Genomic DNA, 27,721 nt, shown 5'->3' on the forward strand with positions numbered 1-27,721 from the left:
TTCCTTTCCCTTGTATAGGTAGAAAATCTTGAAATCATTTTCAAGATTAGGTTATATATAAAAATACTGTGGCTTCCATTTTGGGCACTCACTCACTCTCTGATTCCTTTGTGGGAAACAAACTGCCATGTTTTAGATAGTGCTGTGAAAAGGCTTATGTGGTGAGGAAGTGATGTTTTGAGCCAACAACCAGTGAGGACCTAAGGTCCTCTTCAAGGACCTAAGGTGGATCCCTCTCTAAATTGAGCTTTGAGATGCGTCCACAGTTCTGGTGAACACCTTGATTGTAGCTTTCTGAGAGACTCTACCTAGAGACACCTAGCTAAACCATGTCCAGGTTCCTGACTACATAAATTATGAGATAATAAATATTTGCTGTTTTAAGCCACTAAGTTTTATGATAATTTGTTATATAACAATATATAACTAACATGTGGCTGTATTTTTCAAGAGAAAGTCCTGCCATCTTCAAGCTAAATGTTGCTATTCATCTCATATTTCATTTTTTCTGATGATATTTCAAAATTGTTCTGATGATATTTCAAAAGTTCTGATGATGTTAAAGAAAATAAATTTGCATAGGTTCTCATAAGTTCAGTGATGATGATTTGGAAACTGGAACCACATAATTATCAGGAAGTAAAAGGAAAATATGAAAGGCATCTTCTCAGGGGAGAGTAAATACAGGGATTTGGGTAAGAGACCAGGACTTTATTATTTCTTGCTTCTTGTCATGTCTCCTCAACTGGAGAGAAAGTGAATTTTCTTAATAAACTATTCAAAGTTAGAGGATGAGTGGGAACACATGTGGGCCTGAAGGAACACCAGCCTCATTGGAAGCAGCAGCTTTGTTGAATAAATATAGAAGTAGGATAAAGAGTAGCCTGACAACAATGCTGAAACAGTTATGAGTTTTAATGAACTATTTCATAGTAAGATGCACATGAATAACTCGAACCATAGACACCAATTAATAGATATTCTCTGAAAACTGTTTTAGAGTGAGCATAGAAATGATCATGGCTGATAATCATCTGGTACCCACAAGTCAGTCACAGTGGCCTGTCTATTCTGATAGATCAGTGACATATTCTAATTGACCAGTAACTACTCATACTGGTCGTTAATATTTTTAATACCACTCTTATTCATAGTGAACGTTAGATGAAGTTTTGGTTTCCTGTAGCCATGTGCCATCTATGCATAAAGTTGGATAATGAAAGGTATGGGATCTCTTGTGTCTTACTCATGCCCAAGCATATGGCATTAAGGTAGTGGTGTAAATGAAGCTGCATGATAAACCTTGTACATCTTTCTGATGCATCACTTTTGCTTACTCATGTGAATTTTATATTAGAGCAAACACAAAAGTATTATGGATTAAAATGCAAAAGCACATGAGTTTTAAGAGAAAAAAGATTTTCAAGAAACTTTGTGTGTGCTACCTTTGCATTATTCCTTAGACTCTCTTTCTCTACTTCTACTACTATTGGTATTTCAGTAGAAAATTTTGAGACACGTGGATTTTGTTTATTTGTGGTTATAGAATCGCTTTACTACAGCTGGTCATGTAGCTCATCTGTATGTTTTTTGTCACTCTAGATAACCAGAGGAGCAAACTCTAAGAGATAGAAACTAAGAATTTATCTCCAGTATCTCTTCTCTTTTATCATTAGATCAATTTATAGTCAACTTGAAGGCTGATAATTTATAGTATGGCTTTTTTTTTACATAAAATATTTTAGTTTATTAATTGCATTGAAAGTATCTTTTTATTATTTCTTTTGTTAACATTTCATATTCTTTCATTTAATTTTTTCCTTCCTTGTTCTTGGAAACTTATGTATTTAACCAATTTTCTCCTTAAAAGAACATTTTTTTAAAAGGTTACTCTGTTTATAACTGCTCTCCATTTGTAAATAAATACATGTAAGAGTAGAATAGGAAACAAGATTGGAAATTTCATCATTTCTTTCCTCCTTTTGAGTCACATCATCACAGCATGGACTAATTATTCTGTATGAAGTGAATTGCCAAAACATAAGTTGCATTTGCATGCAAACATAAAGATAACATCTCAATAGAAATTTTTTAAAGAAGGAGACCACTAGCTAATAATCTAAGACTGGGAAGCATATGCTAAGTGACCTGGACTTTTGTGACAGCTCTGTACCTAACCAGCTACTTTGGATGTATCACAATCTCAGTTTCCTGATCTGCAAGTGAATACAAGGGACTAAGCCCTCTTGGAGTTTTAAGCTTCTAGAATTCTAAATGTATATAATTAGTACAGATTTTATTTTCTAAAATTTGCATGATAAAAAAAGGAGAGTATAAACAATGAATTAAAAGTGTTTCTAAAGAGGGAGGAAGGCAAACCATAAGAGACTCTTAAATACAGAGAACAGACTGAGGGTTTATTGGGGGGGGTAGGGGAGAAGGGAAAGTGGGTGATGGACATTGAGGAGGGCACTTGTTGGGATGAGCCCTGGATGTTGTATGGAAGCCAATTTGACAATAAATTATATTTTTTTAAAAAGTGTTTCTAAAAACACTACCAGATTGGCTTTACCACTAAATTTGGTTTGTTTAATTCAGCATTGCTGTGTGATTTGATTATAACTATAAATCCATAGACAAAGAGTATTTGGTCCTAACATAGTTCATGTCTTGTATGTATATACACTATTTCTGTTCAAATTTCTATATCATCATGTTTGCCCTAATTTTAAAAATCAAGTAAGATTAGTCCCATTCTGAATTTTCTTTAATATTCAAACATTGAATGAATGCATATAAAAAACTGATTATGGATAGATGCTCTGTTAAGCACTAAGGAAACAAATATGAGAAACATAGGTTTTCCTCTGCCCTCGGTATTTTCACAAGACTCCAGCCACAGAAAGCTGATCTAGGAGAGGAATCTAGGCTAGCAAGGCCCTTGAATCAGATAAGAGTTCAGAATATCATTCATAAATGGCCCCCAGCTGAGGAAAGACAATTCTTTCTAGTTTCCTGTCACCTGATCGTATAGATGAGCCATAAGAAGATCAAATGAATCTGTTCCTGTCGGCTTTAGCCTTTTTGGGTAACTTTTGCCTGTTAATGTAGTAGTAGATAATATTTATATAAAATAAAGGAATTTGATGACAAATATTTTGAAATTAAAATCACAATGATTAAAATTCCAATAGTTTAATTTAGATAAATGTTGACCTCCTTTGGTGAACACATAAAATGCTACCCAAATCTGCCAACTGAAGAAGTATGAAGTAGAATTTATCTTTCTGATAAGCCTATTCTCTGTAGCCTGACCTCAAGCCTTCATGATATTCAGGTCCTCAAATCCCTAACTGTATATTCTATTTTGTGCTCTTGCCATCTAAAAGGAAAACAACTTCCAATGTGGCAATATTTTGAATGGCAGAAATTTCTAGATTAGAAAAATTACTAACTCTAATACGCATATTTTAAAAATATGGCACTTTTCTACTCATGAACTCAAATATATTCTAACTAACAATTTTAAGTCCTTTTATCTGCAGTGATTTTACTTATATCATCCAATGTAATTGACAACAGTATGTGGCAAAACATATTTTACATTTTTGTATTGTTCCCTGTGAGACATCTATTGTAAGAATTGCTGCAGGCTGTCATTTTTGTCTGCCATCCAGGATTTGCTGGCCCAAGTACTGTGTACTGAACTTGATATTGGTCATGGGGGGAGGGAGGGGAACCTTGTAGTTGAGCCAGATGGTTTTGTTATTGCTTTAGAATTAATAGCATATGAAACAGATACAGCTTATTAAGGTTTTTTTTTATAAATAACATAAACTTAAATAACAAAACAATAAAGTTCAAATACAACTTAAAATAGAGTTTAATGCTGTAACCACAGAGAAAAAGCATGATTATTGGTGGGAAGAACATTATTAAAAGTCATATTCCCAAATATGAATTATACAAAAGATAGATTATATTACTTGAAACAAAACTTAAAGGTTTCTCAGTTTTACTTTTAGGGATTATAAAATGTTATTTTTGTGGCAAGTGAGATGAAATACAGTATTATCATCATTATTGCTATTTTATATACAAGATTTTTGAAAACATCCTTTTAGCAATACCCTTTCCATACGAGCAGCATTAGGAATTTTCTTCTTGTTAATAGGTACAAGCATATTCTAATACTATACTTTTGTAAAACTACTTATTTGACTCCATTCCATAATAGAATTTTTAAGAATATTCTTTCTTTTCTTATTAGAATTTAAGTGGCTTACAATTGCCACTAAAAAGTCTTTCAGATACTGCTCATCTTCCATAGTTAGTGTTGGCTTGATTATCTGACAAATCATTCCAGCAGCCTTTACGTCTGACATATCTTATATAACATCCTGCATTATTATTATTATTATAGCAGCCATTTTATAAGCAGATAGGAATATTTAAATAATCATTATCAGATAATCAAATCTAACATACTCTTAAGGGTAAATTAATTTAAAAAAAACATTACTATTACTAACATCATGATTGTACAACCAGCTTTACAATTTTTTACAACTTTTAGTTACTAAATCTGATTTTGTGTATATTTTTCAAATCTTTCTTTAATGCAGTCTCTTAAAATAAACATACATGCGCAAGTCCAGCTTGATCAGTTTTTCAGTAGTTTTCCAGCCTTTCTTGGTTACTTAAAAAAAAAAAAAAAAAAGAGGAAAAGAAAAGAAAAAAAGAAAAGAAAGAAAACAGTCCACTTAAAGAAATCTCCCTGCTGGAACTGGTTTCTTTTATACCATATATGATTATGTTATTGCCATAGGAAGAAAGTGGGCTGTTTTTTGTTCTTTCTTTGTTTTCTTCCCCCTTACAGGAACCCCTTTTTGATTTAAAGCAACAAACATTTCTCCTCCGCTGTGTGTCCATTTAGCTGATGCATATGTATTGTAATGGTTTTCCAGAATTAATTCTTTGAAGTTGCAATCTTCATTGCATTCTTTCTGTTAAAATAATAAACAACATTATCCAAATGATTTTTAGAGGTACTCAATTAAACAAAGAGTAAGCAGTAATCTTTAGTAGAATTAAATCATATATGACTTTTTTTTTTGAGCTGGCCTAATGCAGTTTGTTAGATATAGATTAGCATATTTGCAAAAAAAATAGGCATCTTAAAATTTTTTAAAAAGATAAAATGATACATATTTAGTTATGCAACACATTTTCAAATATCTAACTTTTTTTTGGCAGTCAGTTTTTACAATTCTTTGTATGAGGAGCTGTTTCCCCCTAATGAGCAGCTCTGATATTACCAAATATCATTCCCAAATCACTCATTCCCTAACTGCTGAGAATTTGATATAATTAGCAGAGTGTCTCCCTCCCTCAGCTGAAGGACATATTTCACAACTTTTCTTCATTTGTTACTACACTGCCTGCAATGGTGATGGAATTTAAATTAATTTGTTCATCCATCCAACCATTCATTCATTTGTTCATTCATTCAATTAAACCGAGATTATTATGTAATTAGCCTGTGCCAGGTATTGTGCTGGACTATGGGAATACAAAGGAAACTCAATTATATTTTATTATGGTGGGATGAACTGTTACATGTTTCATATTGTAATAAAGTGGGAACAATGTGAATGCTCACAGTTCAAAGGCCACGATTGTGAGACTGATGTTGATAAACAAACTTCTGAATTTTTTTTCCCAAGAATTTTCATGTCAGCAATGTGCAGATTGGGTGAACCTTAACAAAAAGAGCTTTAATACTACTGACAGATGGAAATTTTAGGTTTTAAGTATCTAAAACGCACATGGAATTTCAGAGCTGGCAGTATTCTGAGAGGTTGGTTAACGTAACTCATTTTACAAATGAAGACACCAAAGCCCAGAGAGCTTAAGCAATTTGTCCAAGGTCCTGCAGAAAATGTTTTTTTTCCTCAATGCTTGAATATGAAGTATTTTAATGAAATCATTAAATTATATGACTGAAGAAAAATTAGTTCCATTTTTACTTTCCAGAAAGGCAAGATGTTTTTGACAAAAATAAGTTTGAAAAATTAAGTCTAAGCTATCAATTATCAATACCTTTGCATAGAGTTTTCCTTCCTTATTCATTGCAAGATAGTATTCACTTTCCACTCCTTTGATTGCCACAATTCCAACTGCCACTGTCCTGATTTCCATGATATCTGCAAGGAATCACAGAAAGATAAGTCAGTTATTCACTCAGCTTTTCAGATCATCCAAGAATGACAATTTGTTCTTATTTCTTTTTCAATTGGAAGTTATTAAAATCATTAATGTGCGTGTTTACTCAGCCTGAGACCACCTACCCATATTACACATACAAATACAAGGGTAGTCCTTATTAAACATGGGAAGTTTAAACTATTTATTTTTTATTTTGTAGAAAAAGATATCTGGATTCAAAGGATTTAGCTTTTTCTTCCCCACAATTACATCTCTAACTTACTATCATAATAATCATCATGATATCAGCTAATGTTTATTGATCTCATACCACATAATAAAGCATTATTCCAAGGCTCCAATGCATTAACTCATCTACTTGTCACGAAGGCTATGAGGCAAGTACTGTAGTTATTCCCATTTTACAGATCGAGAAGCCCAAGCACAGAGAAGTTATATAATTTGCCCAGATTCTCTCAGCTAGTAAGTGGCAGAAGGGAAATTTGAACCCAGACAGTGGCTCTTAATCATTACATACCATTAAAATGTATAATAAACTAATAATCTTTACTTTTCTCTTAAACTTTATTTAAAAATTATTGCTAACAGAAAATCTCTGGAATTTAACAAAAATCAATGAAAGCAATTGTAAATGATGGTAACAGAACTACTGCCCTAAAAAAGATTAAATATTTTAAAGTGATAGTGAGTTTTTTGATACATGAAAGACTATTTAAAACCCAATTATGAATCTTGCTTATATGATATTTTATAACTTTATACCTTTCTGATTTTTAATCTTTGTTGAAATTGTTTCTACAACACATACAGTTACCACAAGAATGTTAACCTACTATTTTCTTTTATTATACATCTTTTCCTCCAATGCTATATTTTAATGACTCATATAAATGCAGTAAAATCTCAAGAAAAATTTTAAAACAATGTAGGAATTAAAAGTTTAGCAGACCTCTTTAAATAACTGCTGTTAATTATACTTTGAACATGAAGGTGTAACCATGAGACACTCGCTTCCCTGTGCCTAATAATATGCAAAGAAGGTTACAAGTGAAAATTATATGCGTTATGTCAAGTCTCTAAAAGCTGTTTTCCAAAATATTCACTCAGTTAAAGGAAAATCTGATTTCTTATTCCATGCCTTTGCTTCATCCTCTTATTTATTCTTTTCACTTCAATTTTCCTATCTGGAGAATAAAGTCAATACCCACTTCGTCAGGATTAATGCAGCCTAGCTAATATTTGTTATCTGTGTCACATGTATGCTGCATACAGGCCTTTTTCCCAGCATGATATGCTTAGCGCTGACAAGAGGTTATCCAGTTGAGAGTTCTTGGGCTGTTCATATAAATTCAGGTCTATGAAGAAAGTGCAAAGGAATGGATATTAATCTTTTAAAGTATTTTTGAAGCATTGTCAGAATGTATAAATTGTAGAGTAATTTGAGGACACAAATTAAGGAAAACAGCTCTGATTTCATAACTCCAAAAGTTAAAATTGAATCATTTATTTCATTCTAAAATGTCAGACGAACAAATCATTTGGTTTTTAATAGCGTAATTTTTATTTTCTTTCTTAGAGTCAGGATAGGAAAAATAGCTTTCTGTCTGTAGATGTAAACAATGACTTGTGAATTGAATTGTTTGGTGTTATTAAAAATTCAATAAACTATTTCATTATATACCCCGATTTTACTAAAAGGCAGATGAAGAGTAGTCAAAAACCTCATTTACAACAACTACTGGCATCAACAAATGAAATAATTATCAAGATTTTGGTCACAATTAAGCTTTCATAAGTAGTTGATAATAATACGATTGAAAATTAAGCTTTCATAAGTAGTTGATAATAATACGATTGAAAAGCTACTGGATAAAACACATTGCCATTATCTTTCATTATTTCATGAATCTAGGAAGTCATAATAATAAGCAAATTCAAAATGAAAAACAATGATAAGGAAAGAGAACTGAGGAACTCTCTATCCACATCAAACCAAAGAATTCTCATTTCCACAATACATTCATAGAGTTCAGTGATTCCACTTTATCAATAGAGGAAGACACTAAGTGTAAATAATAATTATGCTTCAATGCATGTTTTATAATATCATTGCCACTAGTAAAACTTAAGACCTGCTTATGATTTGCTACATCTTTTGAAGACCTCAATGTTCTGATGAGAGCATAGAAAATGATTAAATTCTAGCATGTGCTTGTAGACTATAGATTAAAGAAGGAAGCAGTAATAAGGGAGCACATGTGAGGATACTTCAAGTGACACCTATAGATCTTCCTCTTTATCACTGGGAACACTGTAAATATTAAATACTAAAGAAAGTGAAAACACATTTTCACCACATTTTTAAACATCTCATATTTTCTGAAATACTGTAATGCTATGCAAAATTATTTTCTATTGTTAACAAACAATTCTGTTAATCCTACACATCTAGCACAACTAGAATTTCATTGTGGATTTAGATCACATGTGATTTATGCATGCTGAATTTAGGAACAAGATGTGGAAAACTGCCGTCACTTTAAACTCAGTATCATTGTAAAACTCAACCACATTATCAGTCCCACCCCAGGAGACATAGCATCTCCCTAACTTTTCTCCTTGTACTCATTCTCAAAATTAGCCAGATTCGAAATGATCCTTGACTTCTCCAACTCCTATCCTTATGTCTTAGCCTCAACATCCATTGGGCCTAGAAGTTGAGGAAATGGGCATAGCAAGAGGAATGAGTAAATGGGATAGAAATAATTTTAAGCATTGCTACCAAGTATGTGTTGAGTATTTGTGTTCTATCATATTTGCCGAGAAGAGCTATGTTTGGCATAGAGGTGGTTCATTCCAGTAATGTTCCACTTCCTAACTGGTCCTCTTCACTACAAGGGGATCAGCCAGAAAGAATCAAAAGAAATGCTTCCCGGAACTCGGCAGCTTGCTGGGAAAAATTCCAGGATGTAAGGACACCAAGGGAACTATTTGGAGTGGCTTGGGACACATTTGTTGTTTTTGTCCTTCTGTCTGAATAGTCCCCAATTAAGTGTAATATAAATATAAGTTGCTTTTCTTGGCTAGATGTGAAAGTGAAAAGGCTTAAGATTTTTTTTCTAATTTTTTTCCTAATTTTTTTCTAAGCTACAGCTTATTAGAGAAGATAAGCATTTTTAGAGAGGATTAAAAAACAAAACAAAACAAAACAAAACAAAAACAAAGCAAACAACAACAAAAAAACCTAATTCAGAGGGGAAGCCAGAAAGAAAAAAATCTAAAGAGTCTAAGGAATCCAAGCTATCATTAAGAATATAGCAAAAGGAACAAATTGAGGTAGAAGAGAAAGAGAACATATATGCAGAATGCTGAGCATAGTTAAGTGCCCAATAAACTGTTTTCTTTAGAAATGAATAGTTTTGCTGTTCTAACCAACAATGGTGAGTCTGGTCTTTCAGAGAAGCATTGGCAACAGCATCTCATGCTTTTTGTAACAGTAAGAAGAAAAGCTAGTGGAAATTAGGTCATTCCCCGACTAGAAAGCAGTGGAACACAGGTTGGAGACAGCTTCCTGGGGAAGTGGGGGGGAAGGGGGGGTGGGTATTCCTCACGTGTATCAAGACATAAAGAAACACTGGTGAAGACTCATTGCGCTAAATGAATGCTGACACAGGTGGGAATGAATGACAGCACCAGAAGGAAGATCCCTAGTGACACTGAAGTTCTGAATAGGAACATGAAAGACATGAGAGCACAGGTGTTGTTTTTTTCATTTCTTCTGCCGCTTTAATCTCATGACTTTAGAAGTGAAAAAAAAAAAAAAAGCTATGAAAATAAACACCTGGCTGTTAACAATAGTGTTGAAAGTAGAACTTGCCTTTCTGCCTGGGACTTTAGAATAACCGAAAAAAAAGGCTCCTGGAGTTTTCTGTGCATTTTATAAAGAATGCATTAGTTAAGTTTAGGTTTGGTTGGAACAAACCATTTATTTCCACATGCAATAAACATTGGGAGAAGTGACAACGCTGCTCCACAAAACATTTGGGAGTTTCCAGGCTCCATTCAGCTCACTGTTCCACAACCACTTTGTTCTCATAATATAAGGTAGAACACACATTCCAGGTGGAGTGTGAAATAAAGGAAGAAAATGTGGGTGCAAAGGGATTCTGCTAGCTGCCCTTCATGGAAGATTTCTGAGGGTTGCCCTGGGACACCACTTAATCAGCTAGACCTTGGTCACAAGCAGGAATGTCCTGAGAATGTACAATAGTTGCAGAAAATTTATAGCTAATCCTAAACTAAATGAGTTACTTTAGGCCAAATAATTTCAAAAGAAAATGTATACAAAATTTTTAAATAATCATAAAATATTGTATCTAATGAGAAATGTGGATATATTTTAATGTTTTGTCTATATATGGTAGTTTCAGGAAGTAATTATATATTATATAATAGCATATATATAAATAGAATAATATATAATACATATATATGTATACCATTACGTGTGTGTGTGTGTGTGTGTGTGTGTGTGTGTGTGTGTAATGGTGAAGGTTTCTCATTCAACAATAAAGCCTTGACAGAAAATCATAAAAATAATTTAACATTTAAAAAAAGTTATTAGGGGCACCTTAGTGGCTCAGTCAGTCAAATGTCTGACTCTTGATTTTGGCTCAGGTCATGGTCTCACAGTCTGTGAGATCAAGCCCCATGATGGGTTCAGTGCTAATAGTGTGGAGCCCGCTTGGGATTCTCTCTCTCTCTCTCTCTCTCTCTCTGTTTCTCTCTCTAAATAAGGAAATAAACTACAACAGAAAGAACTTTTTTAAAAGTTATTATTTGATTATTTGCTGATACCAGTTCTTAGTTTTAATGTGCCCAGAACAGTATATTTGGTCAAGGACATAATTAAATGTTCTGATTGGTCTAATAATCATTGAACTATTGTCTCCCTCATCTTCAACTTTAAAATTATTTTTAGTTATCATACTAGCTCATCTATGTTAATATATATATAATTTTATATATATTTTATATATTTATATATTTTAATTATATTTAAAATATAATTTAATTATATAATTTATTTATATAAATTTAAATATTAAATATATTAAATTTATATAATTTAATTATATAAAAAATAAAAATATATTTTAAATATTAAATATATTTAAATTTTAATGTTTAAATTATAAATAAATTTAAATATTAAATATATTAAAATTATATAATTTAATTATATAAAATATATTTTGTATATTTATATATATAATATATATTATATATATATAATTTTATATTATATATATATCTTCTCAATCTTTAAAATATAAAGCTTAAAATGTTCAGGGAAAAGAAATACCAAGGGACTGGGATAGGGGGATTTTTGTGTGATGAAACAACTAAATATTTTTATCCTTATCAACTCATGAAAAGACACGGAGGAACCCTAAGTGCATATTACCAAGTGAAAAAGGCCAATCTGAAAAGGCTGCACCACATGCTGTATGACATTCCAACTCTATGACATTCTGGAAAAGGCAAAACTGTGGAGATAGTAAAAAGGTTAGTGGTTGCCAGGGGTTGCAGGTAAGTGAGAGGAGTAAATAGGCAAAGAACAGAGGGTTTTTAAAGTGGTAAAAATACTCTGTATGATAACATAATGGATACATGTCCAAACCCATAGTGTGCAACACCAAGAGTAAACCCTGAAGTAAACTATGGACTAGGTGATAACAATGTGTCAATGCAGGCTCATTAATTGTAACAAATGTACCATTCTGGTGGGGGATGTTGACAATGGGGGAGGCCTGTGAACCTAAAGCTGCTTTAAAATATATGTGTGTGTGTGTGTGTGTGTGTGTGTGTGTGTGTGTGTGTGTGTATAAATATATATATTAACATATATATTAATATACAAATATACATTAATATATATAAATATATATATATATATTAATGTTTATTTATCTTTGTGAGAGGAAGAGAGACAGAGCTGAAGTCCAGGAGGCACAGAGAGAGAGGGAGACACGGAATCCAAAGCAGGTTCTAGGCTCTGAGCTGTCAGCACAGAGCCCAACACGGAGCTTGAACCCATGGATGGGGGGATCATGACTTGAGCCAAAGTCAAAAGTTTCACCCACATAGCCGCTCAGTTGCCCCTAAAAATAAGTTCTTAATAAAAAATTTTAAAAGGTAAAGTTAAAATACCTTAAAATCATAAATGCTGTTGGTAATAGGGACAAAGAATTAGCATCAATTTTTAAAGTACATTAGGGAAACAGCTAAAATGCTGGAAGTAGATGGTGGAGAATTTTTTTAAAAGTAATAGCAATTTATGCCAAGATTCCTCATTTATTTATTGTAAGCATGAAACAGGTTTAAATAATAAATAGGCAAAAATATTTAAATAAACTTATGAATGATTAAGCCACGGAAAAAAAACAGGGAAGTCATTTTAGGCATGTTCTTTAGTTTGTAAGGGTGACATCCTAGGTAATTAATTGATTCTATTGTTGACCGTGTTGTTGACAAAAATATTAACAAGGCTAAATGGCTACTTTACTTGACATTGTTTCATTTCTCATGTTCTGTTATTTTTTAAGTTTTTATTTAAATTCCAGTTAATAACATATAGTGTAATATTAGTTTTAGTAGTAGAATTTTGTGATTCATCACTTACACCTAGTACTAATCACAAATGTCCTCCTTAATACCTATCACCCATTTAACCCATTCCCCCACCTACCTCCCCTCCAGCAGCCCTGTTCATTCTCTGTAGTTAAGAGTCTTTTTTATGGTTTGACTGTCTCTTTTATTATTGTATGATCTGACCTCTCATTTTTTTTTTTAACTCTATCGTTAGGCTACCACAATCATTAACAATCTGATGTGTCCATGTAGTATGTTTTACATCTTAGGAAGCAAATTTATTTTTACTTATACACATAAACTTCTCTTAAACATAAATTCAGGTCCACAAAAAAGGCAAATTCTTATATTTGTCTTATATATGATAATAGGTATACTGTAGACCAAAAAACCATGTACAGTAAGTTTGGTGGCTAACTTAATGTCTGCATACTATATGTATTTTCTGAGTAACTCCCTGGTTTTTGATTTGGAGGGGAGGATTTCATAAGCTTACATAGTTCATTCTTCTACAGATCTTTGTGGATCTGTAAAAACATCTCTTCCCACTCTGCAGTTGAAAAAAAGAGTGGTAAATTTAGTTTCTTCATTCTTGTATTTTCTGGAATAAGAGGACATAGCACATGGGACAAAACAGATTAGAAGGTCAGAGTTGATAGGATACTGATTCTGCCAACATTACTTAATACTTTTCCAAGCAACCTACTTTTATATCTCTTAATTTCCCTGTGAAAGATTTTTAAAGTACATTAAACAAGAATATTACTCATAGGGGCACCTGGGTGGCTCAGTCAGTTAAGCATCTGACTTCAGCTCAGGTCATGATCTCACAGTTCGTGAGTTCAAGCCCCACATCAGGCTCCATGCCGACAGCTCAGAGCCTGGAGCCTGCTTCAGATTCTGTGTCTACCTCTCTCTCTGTTCCTCCCCTGCTTGTACTCTCTCTCTCTCTCTCTCTCTCTCAAAAATAAATAAACAGTAAAAAAAAAAGAATATTACTCATTCAGGAACGTTGCCATTTTCAAGTCTATCTTCATCCCAGTTAAAGCTAGAATCTTTAAAGATAGAGCATCTTTTCATATGCTTATTTGCTATCTGTGTATCTCCTTTGGTAATAAATCTGTTCAGATATTTTGCCCACTTTTAATTGGGTTGTTGAAATTCAAAAGATTTTTTTAATATCCCTAACCCCAATATGTGGAGGGATAAGATTAACTATATTCTTCGCTGACTGTCAGAGTGCAACAAAAATCTGGTGGGCAACAGACAGGCAGGGGCTAGAGGAAAAGGGTTTGGAAATGGGACAGTATGCACATACTGTCATAACTGGACCTGAAAGGGAAGGTGTCCACATATAATTAACAATACTCCTACCATTCAACAGTTATATTTTGTGGACAGTTGGTCCATAAAAGAAAGCCAGCAGACATTACAGGTATTATTCCCTAATTACAACTGAGCCTGAAAGATACCCTAAGCCTGTGCATCAATATTCTTCATTCCAGGAACAGAAAATATAATACGAATAAAGGCACGAATAGCAGGAGTAAGAGGGACTTGAAGGAAGGGAAAACACTGACTTCATAAAGTTTTACAGTGATAAGATCTTTGGAAACCAACTACTCTGTATGTCTTTAGAAAGATGCATTTACTCAATTTTGATGGTATTGCCAATACGTTGAATCAATGAATTTCTTCAGTATGCTGCATAGTAAATTATTTCCCTCAGATCTTTCTTTACTGAACATGAAGAAGAGTTAGTTACCAAGTACAGCTCTCCAAGAGGAGAGGTTTTGTCTCTCAATTGAGCCTAGCACAGAATTGGCTTGCAGTGATTTGTTGAATGTTGCATGAATGTATCAACCTCACACCCTTCATATGCTTGTAAGCAACTGTTAAAATCTCCCTCAGCCTCCTCTTCAAGAGTATCTCTGGAAGAAGTAGCAGTTTTGTGTATAGATAGATAGATAGATAGATAGATAGATAGATAGATAGATAGACAGACAGTACTCAATGAAATGTATTTGCCTTTAACTGAGAAAGAATTCTTTGAAGCAAATATGTTTGAAAGCAGAATAATGTAAGTTTTGCATTGACTGATGTAGATAAATTGCTTATGAGAAAATGAATGCTCGTGTACAATTTTAAATGTATTTCGGTCCTAAATTTATTGTTAAGATAGTTTATCGGGCCTACATTTTCTGGTAAACAGCTTCTATCATGAACTAAGTTTTATCAGAATGTCAAAAGTATATAAGATACGTGTACTTAACGTCATGTAGCTGCCAGTATTTTGTTTTCAAATGTCCACCTAGACCAAAAGGAGGTGACCTTTAGCAACGTATACATATTATTTAAAATTGACTTCTTCAAAAGTTATAGGAAAACAGACAAACACCAAATTATATTAGGCTGAAATAAATTTGTTCCAGAAGGTAAGCAGAGTGACTGCTTAACATGGAAGACAGATCTCTTTTTTTTGGGCTAGTGTTTGGATTAGGACTATTAGGTGGATATTCTGTGCACATGCTGACTTTGTTGCCTGGAGGCAATGATTCAGTGTTTGAATTTGGGAAAGAAGTGAGTTCACTTTCCCCATGTTTCTTTATTATCTTTCAGTCAGAGTAGGTGACACAAAGGGCTTTGTGGAGATGGCGACCCCCAGCAGGCTCTAGGTTCTTTTACTTCTCCTGTGAACCCTAGAATCCACTATTATAAGATAACACAATTAATATATTTGGTTAATAATACTAATCTTATCTTTGGATCACTTTACCCCCAAAAAGCATGCCCCATAACTGTTAAGTAACAGATCTAAGACAGAACCGTGGAAAGTACTAAAAGAAATTAGAAAACTAATCAAATCAAAGCCAGCAAGAAACACAAGTAGATAAATTGTTACCAAAACCCAGGAAGTGTAATTCCCATCAAACCAGCATGAAACTCAAATTAGTTACAAATTATTGCATAATTTCTGGAATCAAATATAACTGAAATGTCCTGTTTAAGAGTATTGATGCCACACCATCATTTCATTGGGTGTGGGTGGTGGGAGGGGTACATCAGTTACAGTTCTTATCAATCCTATATCAATTCTATAATGATGTAAAAAAAACACTTAAATGATTTTTCAGGTGAAGTAAAAAGAATCATGTCATTCTTTTAGAGATTTATTCAGAAAACAAAGCATTAGAAAATCTGTAGAAAGTACATTAGTGTGTGGTACAGTGATGGCAGTGTTTCCTTTTTAAAGAATTTAAGTTGCAACAGCTGATTTCAGCAGGGTTAGAACTATGGCAGAATTAGAAACAAACTATTCAGTTGTTTAACAAATAGGATGATTCCAGTGGCATATTACTATAGTATGTCATGGGAATATCCTTGAACTGTATTGCACAGAATTATATTTCTATGCCAATTTACTGACCTTTTTCTTCTCATTTATTGCCTCTCTGGAACACAAGGCGGGCAGTTTTCTCCCTGAATCAGACAGGAAGAAATTCTCTTTGTTTGCTCTGCATTCCCTGTACCTTCTAAACTTTTATTCAGAAACTATTTTTTATCTGATCATGTAAAGCATTTACAACACTTTACTACATTCTAAAAATGGCTCCAAAATTATCACAAGAGTTGCAGATGATATAATCCCAGAATATGTGAGAAAAATATCTCTCCTCACCACCTAGAAAATCTCTCCTGTTTTCTGGCTTTTCCCAAAATCTAAAGTATCTTCAATAGGAAACCAAAATTTTCATTACATAGGATTTGAGATAAGGTTCAGAAATCCCAGAAATACTTGGGAGAGGTAACATAGGGACACAAATATATTCATACTGTGGTATAAGTGACTATATCTTCTCTGAAAGCAGAATTTGATTTTGCTTGAGGGGAATAAGTACAAGTCTACCAAGAATGAATCTGAAAGGGGAAAATGATCATGAAAGAAAGAAGCTATGGAAAGTTGCATTAACATTTTACTTACAGGTACCTCTAGAAGTTAAGACATCTTAGGCTTCATCTAATCTATAAAGACAACGGTTTAGAAGATAAACCACACATCCACTTCATCCCTCTATTGTAACTATTAATGTGTCCTGTGAAATTTTGCTGTGTGGTAGACATTTAATGTAATCTTCCCTCTCTCCCTCTTTAACTTGTATTTAAATGTTTTGTCACCCAGACCATAAGGGAATTCTAAACAATGTGGTTTCAGATCTTGCTGGTAATCATCATTAAAGCATGATTTAATGCCATTTTGGCTATTGGTTTTCTTAAGAATTTTTAAGCACACATTCTTTGCTACCAGTTTAAACAGTGATGTTCTAATGCAGAGTAGTTACATTTCTCACAGAAATTGAAGTGAAAGGAAAAAGAGGAAGAAATAAATCATCAGAGTTTACAGAAGATACTTACAATACTAAAAAGGAGATCCAGAGCCCCTAGCTCTTACTAGAAACTCACATTGGCCCACTCTGTTACCAAATATGTATCTAGCACTTCTGTTCCCATCGCCACCATGTCAGTCCAGAACTTATTATTTGTACCTCAACTATTATTTCAGTTTCCTGCCTAGATGCCTGCCTCCAGGGAGCATGTTATAAAAGTTACTGTTCTGCTGTATAACTTTCAATGGTACACTCTATTGAAAAGCAAAACAAATTCAAACTTCTTATACTTGGCATTCAAAGCCTTCCAAAATCTAATCCAGTCTACTTTTACAATTTTCACCTATTATTCCTTTACAACTTATGTGAGCTGTTGGCCCCAAACAAACTGATTTACTCGTCTTCCTCTCCCACACAAATTGCCAGGTACTTTGCTTCTGCCCACCATACGCATAACTACAGAGAATCTCCATTTCTGTATTTCCCAAACATTTCCTCATGGATTGGCTGAATGGAATCATGTCATGAATTCTTTTAAAAATGTCAAATGCCCAGTTCGTACTTCTCAGAAAGTCTGATCCAGTAGGTCTGAGGTGAGGCTTTGGGATCAGTATTTTAACAGCTTACACTAACTTGAGTGACACTCTTCTTTCAAAGCCAAACGAAATTCAAGTGTCTGCATAATGTTTTACATAGTTTTCTGATCTGTTATCTCTTTTACTTTAAGAACAACACATTGCTGTGCCTTTAGTTACACTCACCTCTACTCTTCTGTTGTTATTGATAATTTTAGCACTTTTTTAATCATCTGAATTTAAGCCATTTGTGGAGACTATCTTATACTTCTGGAAATCCCTAGTACTTGGAAGGCTCTCATTAAATGCTGAAGTAGATAGAATGATACATAAACCCCTTGTAACTAGTGTGTCATAAATCAGCAAATGAAAGTTAGTAATTATTCCAGGCTTAAGGAATTAATGAGTTTCCTAATCATACTAAGCAGCAGAAGAACTAAGATTAAAAGATTAAACTGGGGGGCACCTGGGTGGCTCAGTCGGTTAAGCGTCCGACTTCGGCTCAGGTCATGATCTCGCGGTCCGTGAGTTCGAGCCCCGCATCGGGCTCTGTGCTGACAGCTTAGAGCCTGGAGCCTGCTTCCGATTCTGTGTCTCCCTCTCTCTCTGACCCTCCCCCGTTCATGCTCTGTCTCTCTGTGTCTCAAAAATAAACAAACATTTAAAAAAATTAAAAATAAATAAAATAAAGTAAAAGATTAAACTGGAAGTATTTGTTAAGTTTCCTTATAATTTTGATTATGCTTTTGGAGTTTATCTAATTAGATAAGAAAGCACAAAATTCCATGGTTCATTCAAACAATAGTTCATCTCAGATTATGTTTCATGATGCCAACTCAAAAAAGTAGAGACAAGCTCCAAAATTTCTACTTTTTTAACCAGTTGTAGGTTTTTCCTTTTTAGTTTTGGCAAAACCTCGCTTTACCTTATTTATATTTTGAGCATGCAACACTTCCATGCATAAAAACTTTCTCGTGTTTTCTGTTTGCTGTGTAATGTAGCACATCTCTTTCTCTGCCTTGCTTCTAGCACATTAAGGCTTTAAGAAATGCACGCTAGTCCTACAATTTCATGAGATGGCTAGTAAGTCTGTGTTCTTCTTATCCATATTATTATGATTTCATAAACATTGAATATGGTTCATCTTAAATATTTATTATTATAGATGGTATCCCAAATTTTTTTAGCCTGTGTCATATATGTCTTATATCACTCATTCATTCTAATTCTAGGATATTTCCATTGTACTGTGTAGCCTTTATTAATGCTAAGCAAAGAAGACAACATCTGTATTCCAGATGTAGATATATCATGTTTATGCAGAACTATTACAATATGTTCTGTTTTGTGTCTTACTTTCTTCCTGATGATGCCCGTTACTTTATTGGTCTTTTGGCTACAATTGCACACTAAGATATTATCTTTAGGAAAACATCCAAAGTGATTTCTTAGTGCCTTTTTTGTGAGGAAGTTATTATTCAGAGCCTTTTATCTTATACATATAATTTAAATTTTATTATAAAATATATTACATTCAAACTCATCTGCCAATTTTCTGCTTACCTATATACATATGTTCTGTCTGACTGCATTTTATTATCATTCACTTATTTCACTAATTTAAAGATGTTAGCATAATCTGCTAACTTGGAATTTTTGCTGTATATTTTCACTGTGAGGAAATGTTGATTCATTTTATTGATCCCTGAGGAATATCACTGTTACATATTTTCATTCAAAATATTCATTCAAATTAATTCCTTATTTTGAAATTTTCCTTTTTCTTCAACCAGTGATTCTCAGAATAAGCTGGGAGTGGGAGTGAGGGCAGGCTTCGTTGGACAAAGAACATCTTTCAGGGGAAAAGCTTTCGGGATCACTGGCACTTTTTAAAACTATACATGCTACATAGAGATTCTTAATTCCAACCTATCCTTGGATAGTCACACCCTGCCCAACCCATTCCATGTCGGTAATGAGCCACCAAAGTGGCTCAAAGTGATCTGTATACAACAGGTATTTGGGGGTGGAAGAAGTTCAGAAGCTATTCAAAGCCAGGTTTTAATAAGTATCTAACTCCCCCAGCAAAAAGCATCAGCTTTGTCCCACAATCAGAATATAGTGACTTAAACAAACAAAAAAACCAATCTTGTTTCTTGAACCACATCAAATAATTTTGAAGATGAAGAATGAGGTCTACATGCTTAATTCCTTAAAGAGCACTAAATAAATAGGTTTAATTTTCTTCTCACAGAAATAGTTGCCTCTCCTCAACATCTATTCTACAAACATTGTTAGTATTTTGTAGACACATAGCCGTGAGTCAAGGAAAATTAGGCAGAAGAAAGTCTATGAGAGAGGCAAGGAAGCACAGGAGACAGTGGCATTTTGGTATTAGTTTGCTGTGGTTGAGACATACACAAGAGAGATGGCCAAGAGAAAAAACAAGAAACATAGGCAGGGGCCAAATCCTGAAGAACCTTATGTGGTTAGTTGAGTTTGGATTTTTATCCTGTAGCTGCTGGGGAACCACTGAAAGGTTTAGAAAGGTGCTTCTACTAGCAGTGTGGGGGGTGGCTTGGTGAGAGGTGAGAAGAAAGAAGACATCATAACACTGTCTAGTCAAGAACTGTCAAAGCTGCATGGCAAGGGTGATGGGAATCTGGGTGATGAGGTGAGGGTACTTGATTCCTGAAATAAATTTATAGGCTATATTTGCATAAATGGTTAATACAGACCCTCAGCCCTGTTTTGGGTGATTTAAAACACAGCCCTCTTAAAAGTCTTCCAAGTATTGTTGATACTTAGAGGATCTGATAATGTTGTATATACTACAGCACAGTTAAAGCATGCCAAAATTGAATGGATAAATGCCTAAATTAGGACCTAGAGAAGAAAATGTTATGATTTATTTTGAGTGCAAAATCAAGTTTATGATTTATCAATAATCTTCCAGATAGTCAACCCCTTTGTGCATTTTGGAATGCTCTCTACTAGCCTAAGCTCCTTTCATATTCTGATATCTTAGTTGTTTATCTTTTAAAGATGTGTTTTAACTTAATTGAAAGGAAAATAAACAGGAGAAGGAGGAAAAGAGAACAGTCATGGAATCTGTGAGCAAAAGTAAGTTAGTTTTCTCCCTACTGGTAAAAGTCACCATGACCTGCCCCACCTTCCTTCCTATGTTTTCCAATTCTGTGCCATTGCGAGTGGATCGTGTACAAGGAATCAGGAGACGCAATGTTAAAATAGAATGATGAGAGAGTCCTAAGCCATATTTGCCCATGTTGAAAAAGAGAACTGTGGGACTAGATTAAAAATATTTCTCTACAAAGGCTCAATTTCTAGTCAGTATGAGGAAAGAAAGGATCGTAGCACAGCCTAATATTAAGAAACCTCATCTGAGAACATCTAAATGTTGTAGACATATTTTAGTGGCTTACTATTCATCTGCAAAATGCATTTGTTTTGGAAAGGATTTTCAACAAGATATTTTAAATAATGGGATCCTTCTTTTGTGCATTTGTTTGTGATTAAGGTACAAGAAAAGCAGCAATCAGTTTCCTAAAGCTATACTTAGTACATAAATCAGGGTGTCCTGATAACCATATATGGATAGCAAGTTCTCAAATGTTTGATTTCAAATTAAATAAATACAATAATTAGCATAAGGACATTCAGCTTGAATTTTCCATGATGTCTCTTATGTTTCAATCGAGTATCAAAATTTTTTCTAAAAAAAAAAAATTCAGGATTGACTTTACTTTTTAATGCCTTGAGAGAGTGCATACTGTACCTAGCTTACAAACTATTCTAGCCAGTGTATCTGCAGAGATCATTCTCATATGAACAAGTTAAACTGGAGTATAGACAAGACAGCTAGCATTAAGTGCAGAGAAGTGCCAGGGCATGAAATATGCAGTTTCTCAGATCAGCTGAAGTCTGCATTGAAAAACAAACATGGTGTCTGGGGCGCCTGGGTGGCTCAGTCGGTTGAGCATCCGACTTTGGCTCAGGTCATGATCTCTCAGTTCGTGGGTTTGAGCCCCGCATCAGGCTCTGTGCTGACCGCTTCCTTGGAACCTAGAGCGTGCTTCAGATTCTGTGTCTCCTTCTCTCTCTGCCCCTCCCCGCTCATGCTTTGTCTCACTCTGTTTCTCAAAAATAAATAAATGTAAAGTGAAAAAACAAACAAATGTGGTGTCAGATTTGCCACTGATCTTTTTATGACCAAGGAGTAGGTCTCTCGAATAGTTTTTAAATCTAAATAAAATGAATCCATTAAAGTTTTGACTGTGTACCTGCCCTGTGTCTAGTGTTATACATGGATCTGTTGTTGTGTAGTATGTGAAGAGCACAGAAAACAAGTTGCTAGGTCTCTGTCTTGAGAAATGAGTTGTTTGGGGGGAAATAAAGAGACCTACAATTAGCCCACATGACAGGGAAGACTCTAAATGGCAAAGTAGGAAGGAAGAGAAAAGATCAGTGTCACTAGTCCAGTCAGAGAGGACTTCTGAAGACTGGGTGGCCTTGAATGGCAATATCTGAGTCTGGGAGAAACAGATTAGAAGGAAATATACTTTAAAAATGGCTGAAGTAGGCGGAAGAGCAGTGTGTACAGGGGAAACCTGGCCTCGCTGGATTAAACAGCATCCCTCCTTTGTGGTCTACATGGATAACAGCTGTCAACACTGGATTTTGACATAGTAGAATTTGGTTTGGTTAGTGGCCTTTTAAAAAAGAAAAGCCAAGAACAAAACCAAACAAATTATGAAAAAGCAAACACACAAACAACACTTCTTTTTTGATATTTGCTTTGCATACAAAGACTATACAGCTTTCACCTCTAATATGTCTCCTCCCAGGGCAGAAAAATCGTATTGCCAAGGCAGAGAAGCTCTACAATTTTTACAAGTACAAGAGGGATTTTAGAATTGTTTAATCATTAGTATACATGACGGGTATCAAGGGTTCTTCCCACCACCCCCACCCCCCGCCCAGAATATAATGAATACAATGTGTGTGGGTTAAAATATTTGTTTTATGACTTGGCTGTTGCTAGAACATTTTTGGAATTCACTAATACTCCCACCTCGAATATTTGGTAATGATTGCTTGGTCTATGAAGAAATGTCAAAATGTAAGTAGTAAAAACAAAGGAATCCTGGTATTACAGATTTAGAATTTGAGCTAATTTGAGTACATGCATTCCAGACTTTGCAGTGCGGTCAGAGATTATATTTGAACACCAAACATACACCTGAAACAAGTAAATTATATTTCATTCCACTAAAACTCAAATTTCACCTTCCCTAAGCATGACTATATGTGTGTCCCAGCATATCACTATCTGTGTGTGGATCAGTTATTATGCATGATATAATTAAGTGTACAGTTTGTTTCTAGGGCATTGAGGTTTTCAGACCTTTTGTTTTCCTTCCTGGAAGCATCAGAAATAAGTTGAGTAGGTACCAGGGAAATGATTCCACTTTTCTTCCTCTCTTCAGAGTCCAGGGCCTGCCTCTCCCATGGTACGTGATGTTCTGGCCTGACTTTCCTTGCACAGGTTGCCACAACAGCACTAACAAAGACATGAAGGCTGTTCTTGGTAGAGACAAACTAGGCAGTGGTGAGGCGTGGTGCCAAGGGAGGAGGGTGATTGCTGTGGAAATTTAGCCTACGTGTGGAGGGTGTGCTGGTACATATTTAACAACTGATTCTCCAGAAGAGAAGAAAAACTCTGATGTATAGTATTTGCCAATTTCCATGGTGTAAATACTCCCACATGTCCAGTTTCATACCCTTATCAAGCTACCAACATGGTTTAAGAGATAAATGTGGAGCTGGAAAATGATGCATACTGTTGGCTCTCAGGAGCCAAGATGAACGGGCTCCAGCACACCATTGCCTATAGGCCTCAAGCTCTGTGAACCACAGCCTGGCCTTGGACCCTGGAAATGTGTGAGATCACTTTTCAAAAGCATAAAATAATAACGTACAACACTATACAAATATTAGTTATAATCATGCCCCAAACTCTCTGAATTTACTTAAGATCAAAATTTGCAAAACAATAGAAGAGTTGTAAAAGAAAACCAGAAGACTTAAAGATACACTAATTAAGATAAAGATATAGGAAACTATAGCCCCTTTATCAGGAAAGGCAAAGCATTTTACCATGATGCTGAAATGCAGGTTCATTTTTTAAATCACTTGTCACTCTTTAAGCAACAACAACAACAAAAAGAACACTACAAGAATGTTTAGCACGTGGATAAGGAGGTTCAGAAAATGCATTGAATAGATTTACTAATTATAGGTGTTATAATTCTAAGAGAGCTTTTGATTTTGCCGCAGGCTCAAGTGGTTGTGCTCCAGAGAGCACTAACACAGACATGTACAATGTGCACACCTCTCCTCTAGGACAGCTTAGACCTACAGGCCAACTGTAGTGTGGTAGGAGAAAGGTACACACCCACAGTGTCTCTCCTGGACCAAGACTGAGAGCATTTTGAAATTTCCCAGGAAACCCATTAGATATTTTGTAATGTTTGTGTTCATATCACCAAAGAAGGAGAGGATATAGTCAAGTAATAATTACATAAAAGTAGCCTTTCAAAAATAAGACAGAAAATAAGAATAATCACAGTAATTGTCTTATTAATATGGATAGCAGATGAATATTTTTTGTAATCGGTGGTAATTTTTCTCAAATAGCCTAATAAACATTAATTAAAATATTAATTAATAATTTAAAATACAGTAAAACCTTGGCTTGCGAGTAACATATTCTGCGAGTGTTTCAAAAGACAAGCAAACATTTCTAATAAATTTTAACTTGATAAATGAGTGATGCCTTGAAATATGAGTAGTATATGACACCGAATGTCACATGACCACAACTGAGTCAATAATTCTTGAAATTCACCTTGATTTACGAGTGCTTTGGATTACAAGCATGTTTCTGGAATGAATTATGCTTACAAATGAAGGTTTTACTATAATTAATAATAATAAATAATTAAAATAATTGATTATTTATAATTGAAGATGTTGGGTAACCTAGTGAGAAAATAGACAAAATACTTGAGCAGGAGAAACCTTGGAATTTATCTGCAAGAATTATTATTTTTTTGTCTATAAATTGAATTTGTAGAATAAATTTCTAAAAGACAAGATTTTAGGAACTTCAAAAGTATCCACAACTGTAACTAATCCCATTGCTATTATGAAGCATTATCATAAAGTTGATTTTGAGCTTTGTTGTCTGATGTATTACATTTTCACTTAGTCTGAAAGTCAGAAAATATGGGAACATAAAGTTCACTCTGATTTCTATAAAGACAAGAGCTTGGCAATGGTAAAAAGCAATTTCTGGTCATTGCTTTCTTAAAGAGTTTCTTATAGTGAATATTAGCTTAAAATGCATGCAATGTTGAATCCTAAATTGAGAAAGATGGAACAGGAAAATCTTGGATGAAATATAATCCAAATAAAACTGAAACCTCTAAATGATAATTAATTAGAAACACAAGTTAACTAGGCTGGAAGTGCATGTTTATGAGTTTAAATGACCTTTAAAGATGACTCAAAGCCAAATAATAGCTTATTTGTGGACTATGACTATTTAAATGTACTATTTTTTTGGTTCTTTTTCCTCAGGGAACCAATTGTTTATGTTGGTTGTTATGAATACCTTGATTTATCCATGTTATCTAGCTGAAGCCCTATCTTAGCTTTCACTAAGTTTTCAGAGAATTTGTACATATTTTATCTCATTTGATTTCCCCAACAACACTTTTGCTCTGGAGTGAATATGGTGATGGAAAAAAATCACTAAAGAAAGTATTACCCACCCAAGGAAAAATAACGTCAGTAATAGGTTTAATACATTTTATATGCACATTAATTCAATTATTTTAATTGTTAACGTTTTGTTTTTGTTTTTGTTTTTGTTTTTGTTTTTTTGCTATTATAAACCCTTTCCAAAAATACATCATTTAATTGAGGACTACGGAAACTCCTAGGTTTCTTTAACATAATACATTTATGAACTCTCTTAGTTTTAAATAATATAATAAATAACACCCTCAACATTCGCCTTCTATTTTCCAAATGCTGAATCAATAAATCATTGGACATCTACTGTCACTGGCACCTTGGGGCCACTTCAAAGACTCTGACGATCGCACTCAGTTAATAAACTCATTTTCCAAGTCTGTGCTCAGTGGTTTCTCTCCTCTTAAGAAGCAGAAGTGGAAAAGTTTCTGTTGTTTAAGGAATTTGACAGTCCATTCATTCTTTAAGAAACTGTTACTACATATTTTTAAGAACTGACATAAGTATATTTTACCAAATTTCAAGTTTAGTCCTCTTGATTTTCCTGTTTTAATGGCATCCCAGTTTCCCCAGCCATTCAGCTTTTAAATTTAAATGCTTTTTAAAAAATTCTTATTTCTTGGGGCACCTGGGTGGTTCAGTCAGTTAAATGTCCAGCTCTCAATTTCAGCTCGGGTCATGATCTCATGGTGGTGAGATCAGGCCCCATGTCAGGCTCTGCGCTGGGCATGGAGCCAACTTAGGATTCTCTCTCTCTCTCTCTCTCTCTCTCTCTCTCTCTCCCTCTGCCCCTCCCCTGTTCCATGTGCACTCTCTCTCTCTCTCTCTCTCTCTCTCTCAAAATAAATAAATTTTAAAAAAATCCTATTTCTCATCTACCACATCTAATTTCCATTCTCCATGAATTCCATCTATGGGAAAGTTTGCCCATTTTTTTCCACTTCTATTACTAACACCATTGCTACCATTTTGGGAATGTTACAGTATTAATTGAACTCTCTCTTCTACCCTACTCTCTCCCATTCCAATCCATCCAATAAACAGCTTTCTGCTTTCCTAAAGAAACAACATGTTCCATAAGCTTTTCATAATTACCACTGTCCATGAAATGAAATGCAAAGTCCTTGCCTTGCATTGTAGAGTATTCATCTTAGCACCATGGTGTAATAGTAAAACCAATATTGGCTTTGAGACATGGCTTTAAATCTAGATTCCTCTACTCCTCCAGCCCTGTACTTTTAGTCAAGGTAGGTAACTTTTCTGAGTTTCCTTCTCTGTAATATGATCACAATCCTATTGATTTTTTAAGAAATTTAAATAGATTAGATTAGATGTGTAATACACTTGACCCAGCACCAAACACATTATAGGAATGGTTACCTATCCTTTTCCAGTCTGATCACTCATTAAGAAAGTTAAACTGTCACTGATTCTCACAACTCTAAAGCTTTTGTTCACTCAGCCTGCAGTGTGACCTTCAACCCTACACTCACTCATCTGTCAACATCCTGTTCATCTTTCAAAGCTAAGCTCAAGTGCCTGATCCTCCCATGTTTTGCTCTTTTCAGAATTCCCAAACTATATCTCTCACTCTTTTGAGAAAGAACAGTCATCTTGTCCTGCCTTATTTTATAGTTACTTGTGTAGTTAACACCATCTTTCCTTTTAGAATCTTAACTTCTTGAGGTAGACAAAGCCAAAAAACATCACATGAGTATTCGATAGAGAGAGTGAGAAAGAGAGATCTGGGTGCTTGCCCATGGTAGAAATGCTACATTTGTTGAATAAATGGAAATATAATTTTTAAGGAATTTTACTTCAAATATGTTACCTACATTGCATGACATTTTACATTAACCTTTCTTAACCCTGTCAAGTAATTTTAATTGGCAGATACAATTTCTCATACAAGACACTTTCCAGCTGCTTCTCTTTCCATTATTTCAACTTCTAAATGTAATTCTCCACTTCTTACTTCTTTCACAAAAGATGCTGTTATGATCATCAAACACATTATGGGAATTTGAGTAATCAGGTCTC

General features: G+C 34.3%; 2 protein-coding genes across 6 annotated transcripts in view; one reads left to right on the top strand and one right to left on the bottom strand.

Annotated features, from left to right (window-relative positions):
• The window catches only part of FAM227B (family with sequence similarity 227 member B), a 197,941-nt gene that overhangs the window by 67,935 nt on the left and 102,285 nt on the right, over positions 1 to 27,721 (top strand). The window lies entirely within an intron of this gene.
• Positions 3,860 to 27,721, bottom strand: part of FGF7 (fibroblast growth factor 7) — a 57,667-nt gene continuing 33,805 nt past the window's right edge. For both annotated transcript variants that reach the window (XM_060618592.3, XM_060618593.3), the window contains exons 3-4: positions 6,103 to 6,206; positions 3,860 to 5,006 (exon numbers count right to left, since the gene is read on the bottom strand). In XM_060618592.3, the coding sequence (XP_060474575.3) occupies positions 4,812 to 5,006; positions 6,103 to 6,206 (299 nt within the window). In that variant the 3' untranslated portion in view covers positions 3,860 to 4,811. The remainder of the gene's footprint in view (positions 5,007 to 6,102; positions 6,207 to 27,721) is intronic.

The sequence above is a fragment of the Panthera onca genome, chromosome B3 (assembly GCF_046562875.1).
Source record: "Panthera onca isolate mPanOnc1 chromosome B3, mPanOnc1 haplotype 2, whole genome shotgun sequence".
In the NCBI taxonomy this organism is placed as follows: domain Eukaryota; kingdom Metazoa; phylum Chordata; class Mammalia; order Carnivora; family Felidae; genus Panthera; species Panthera onca.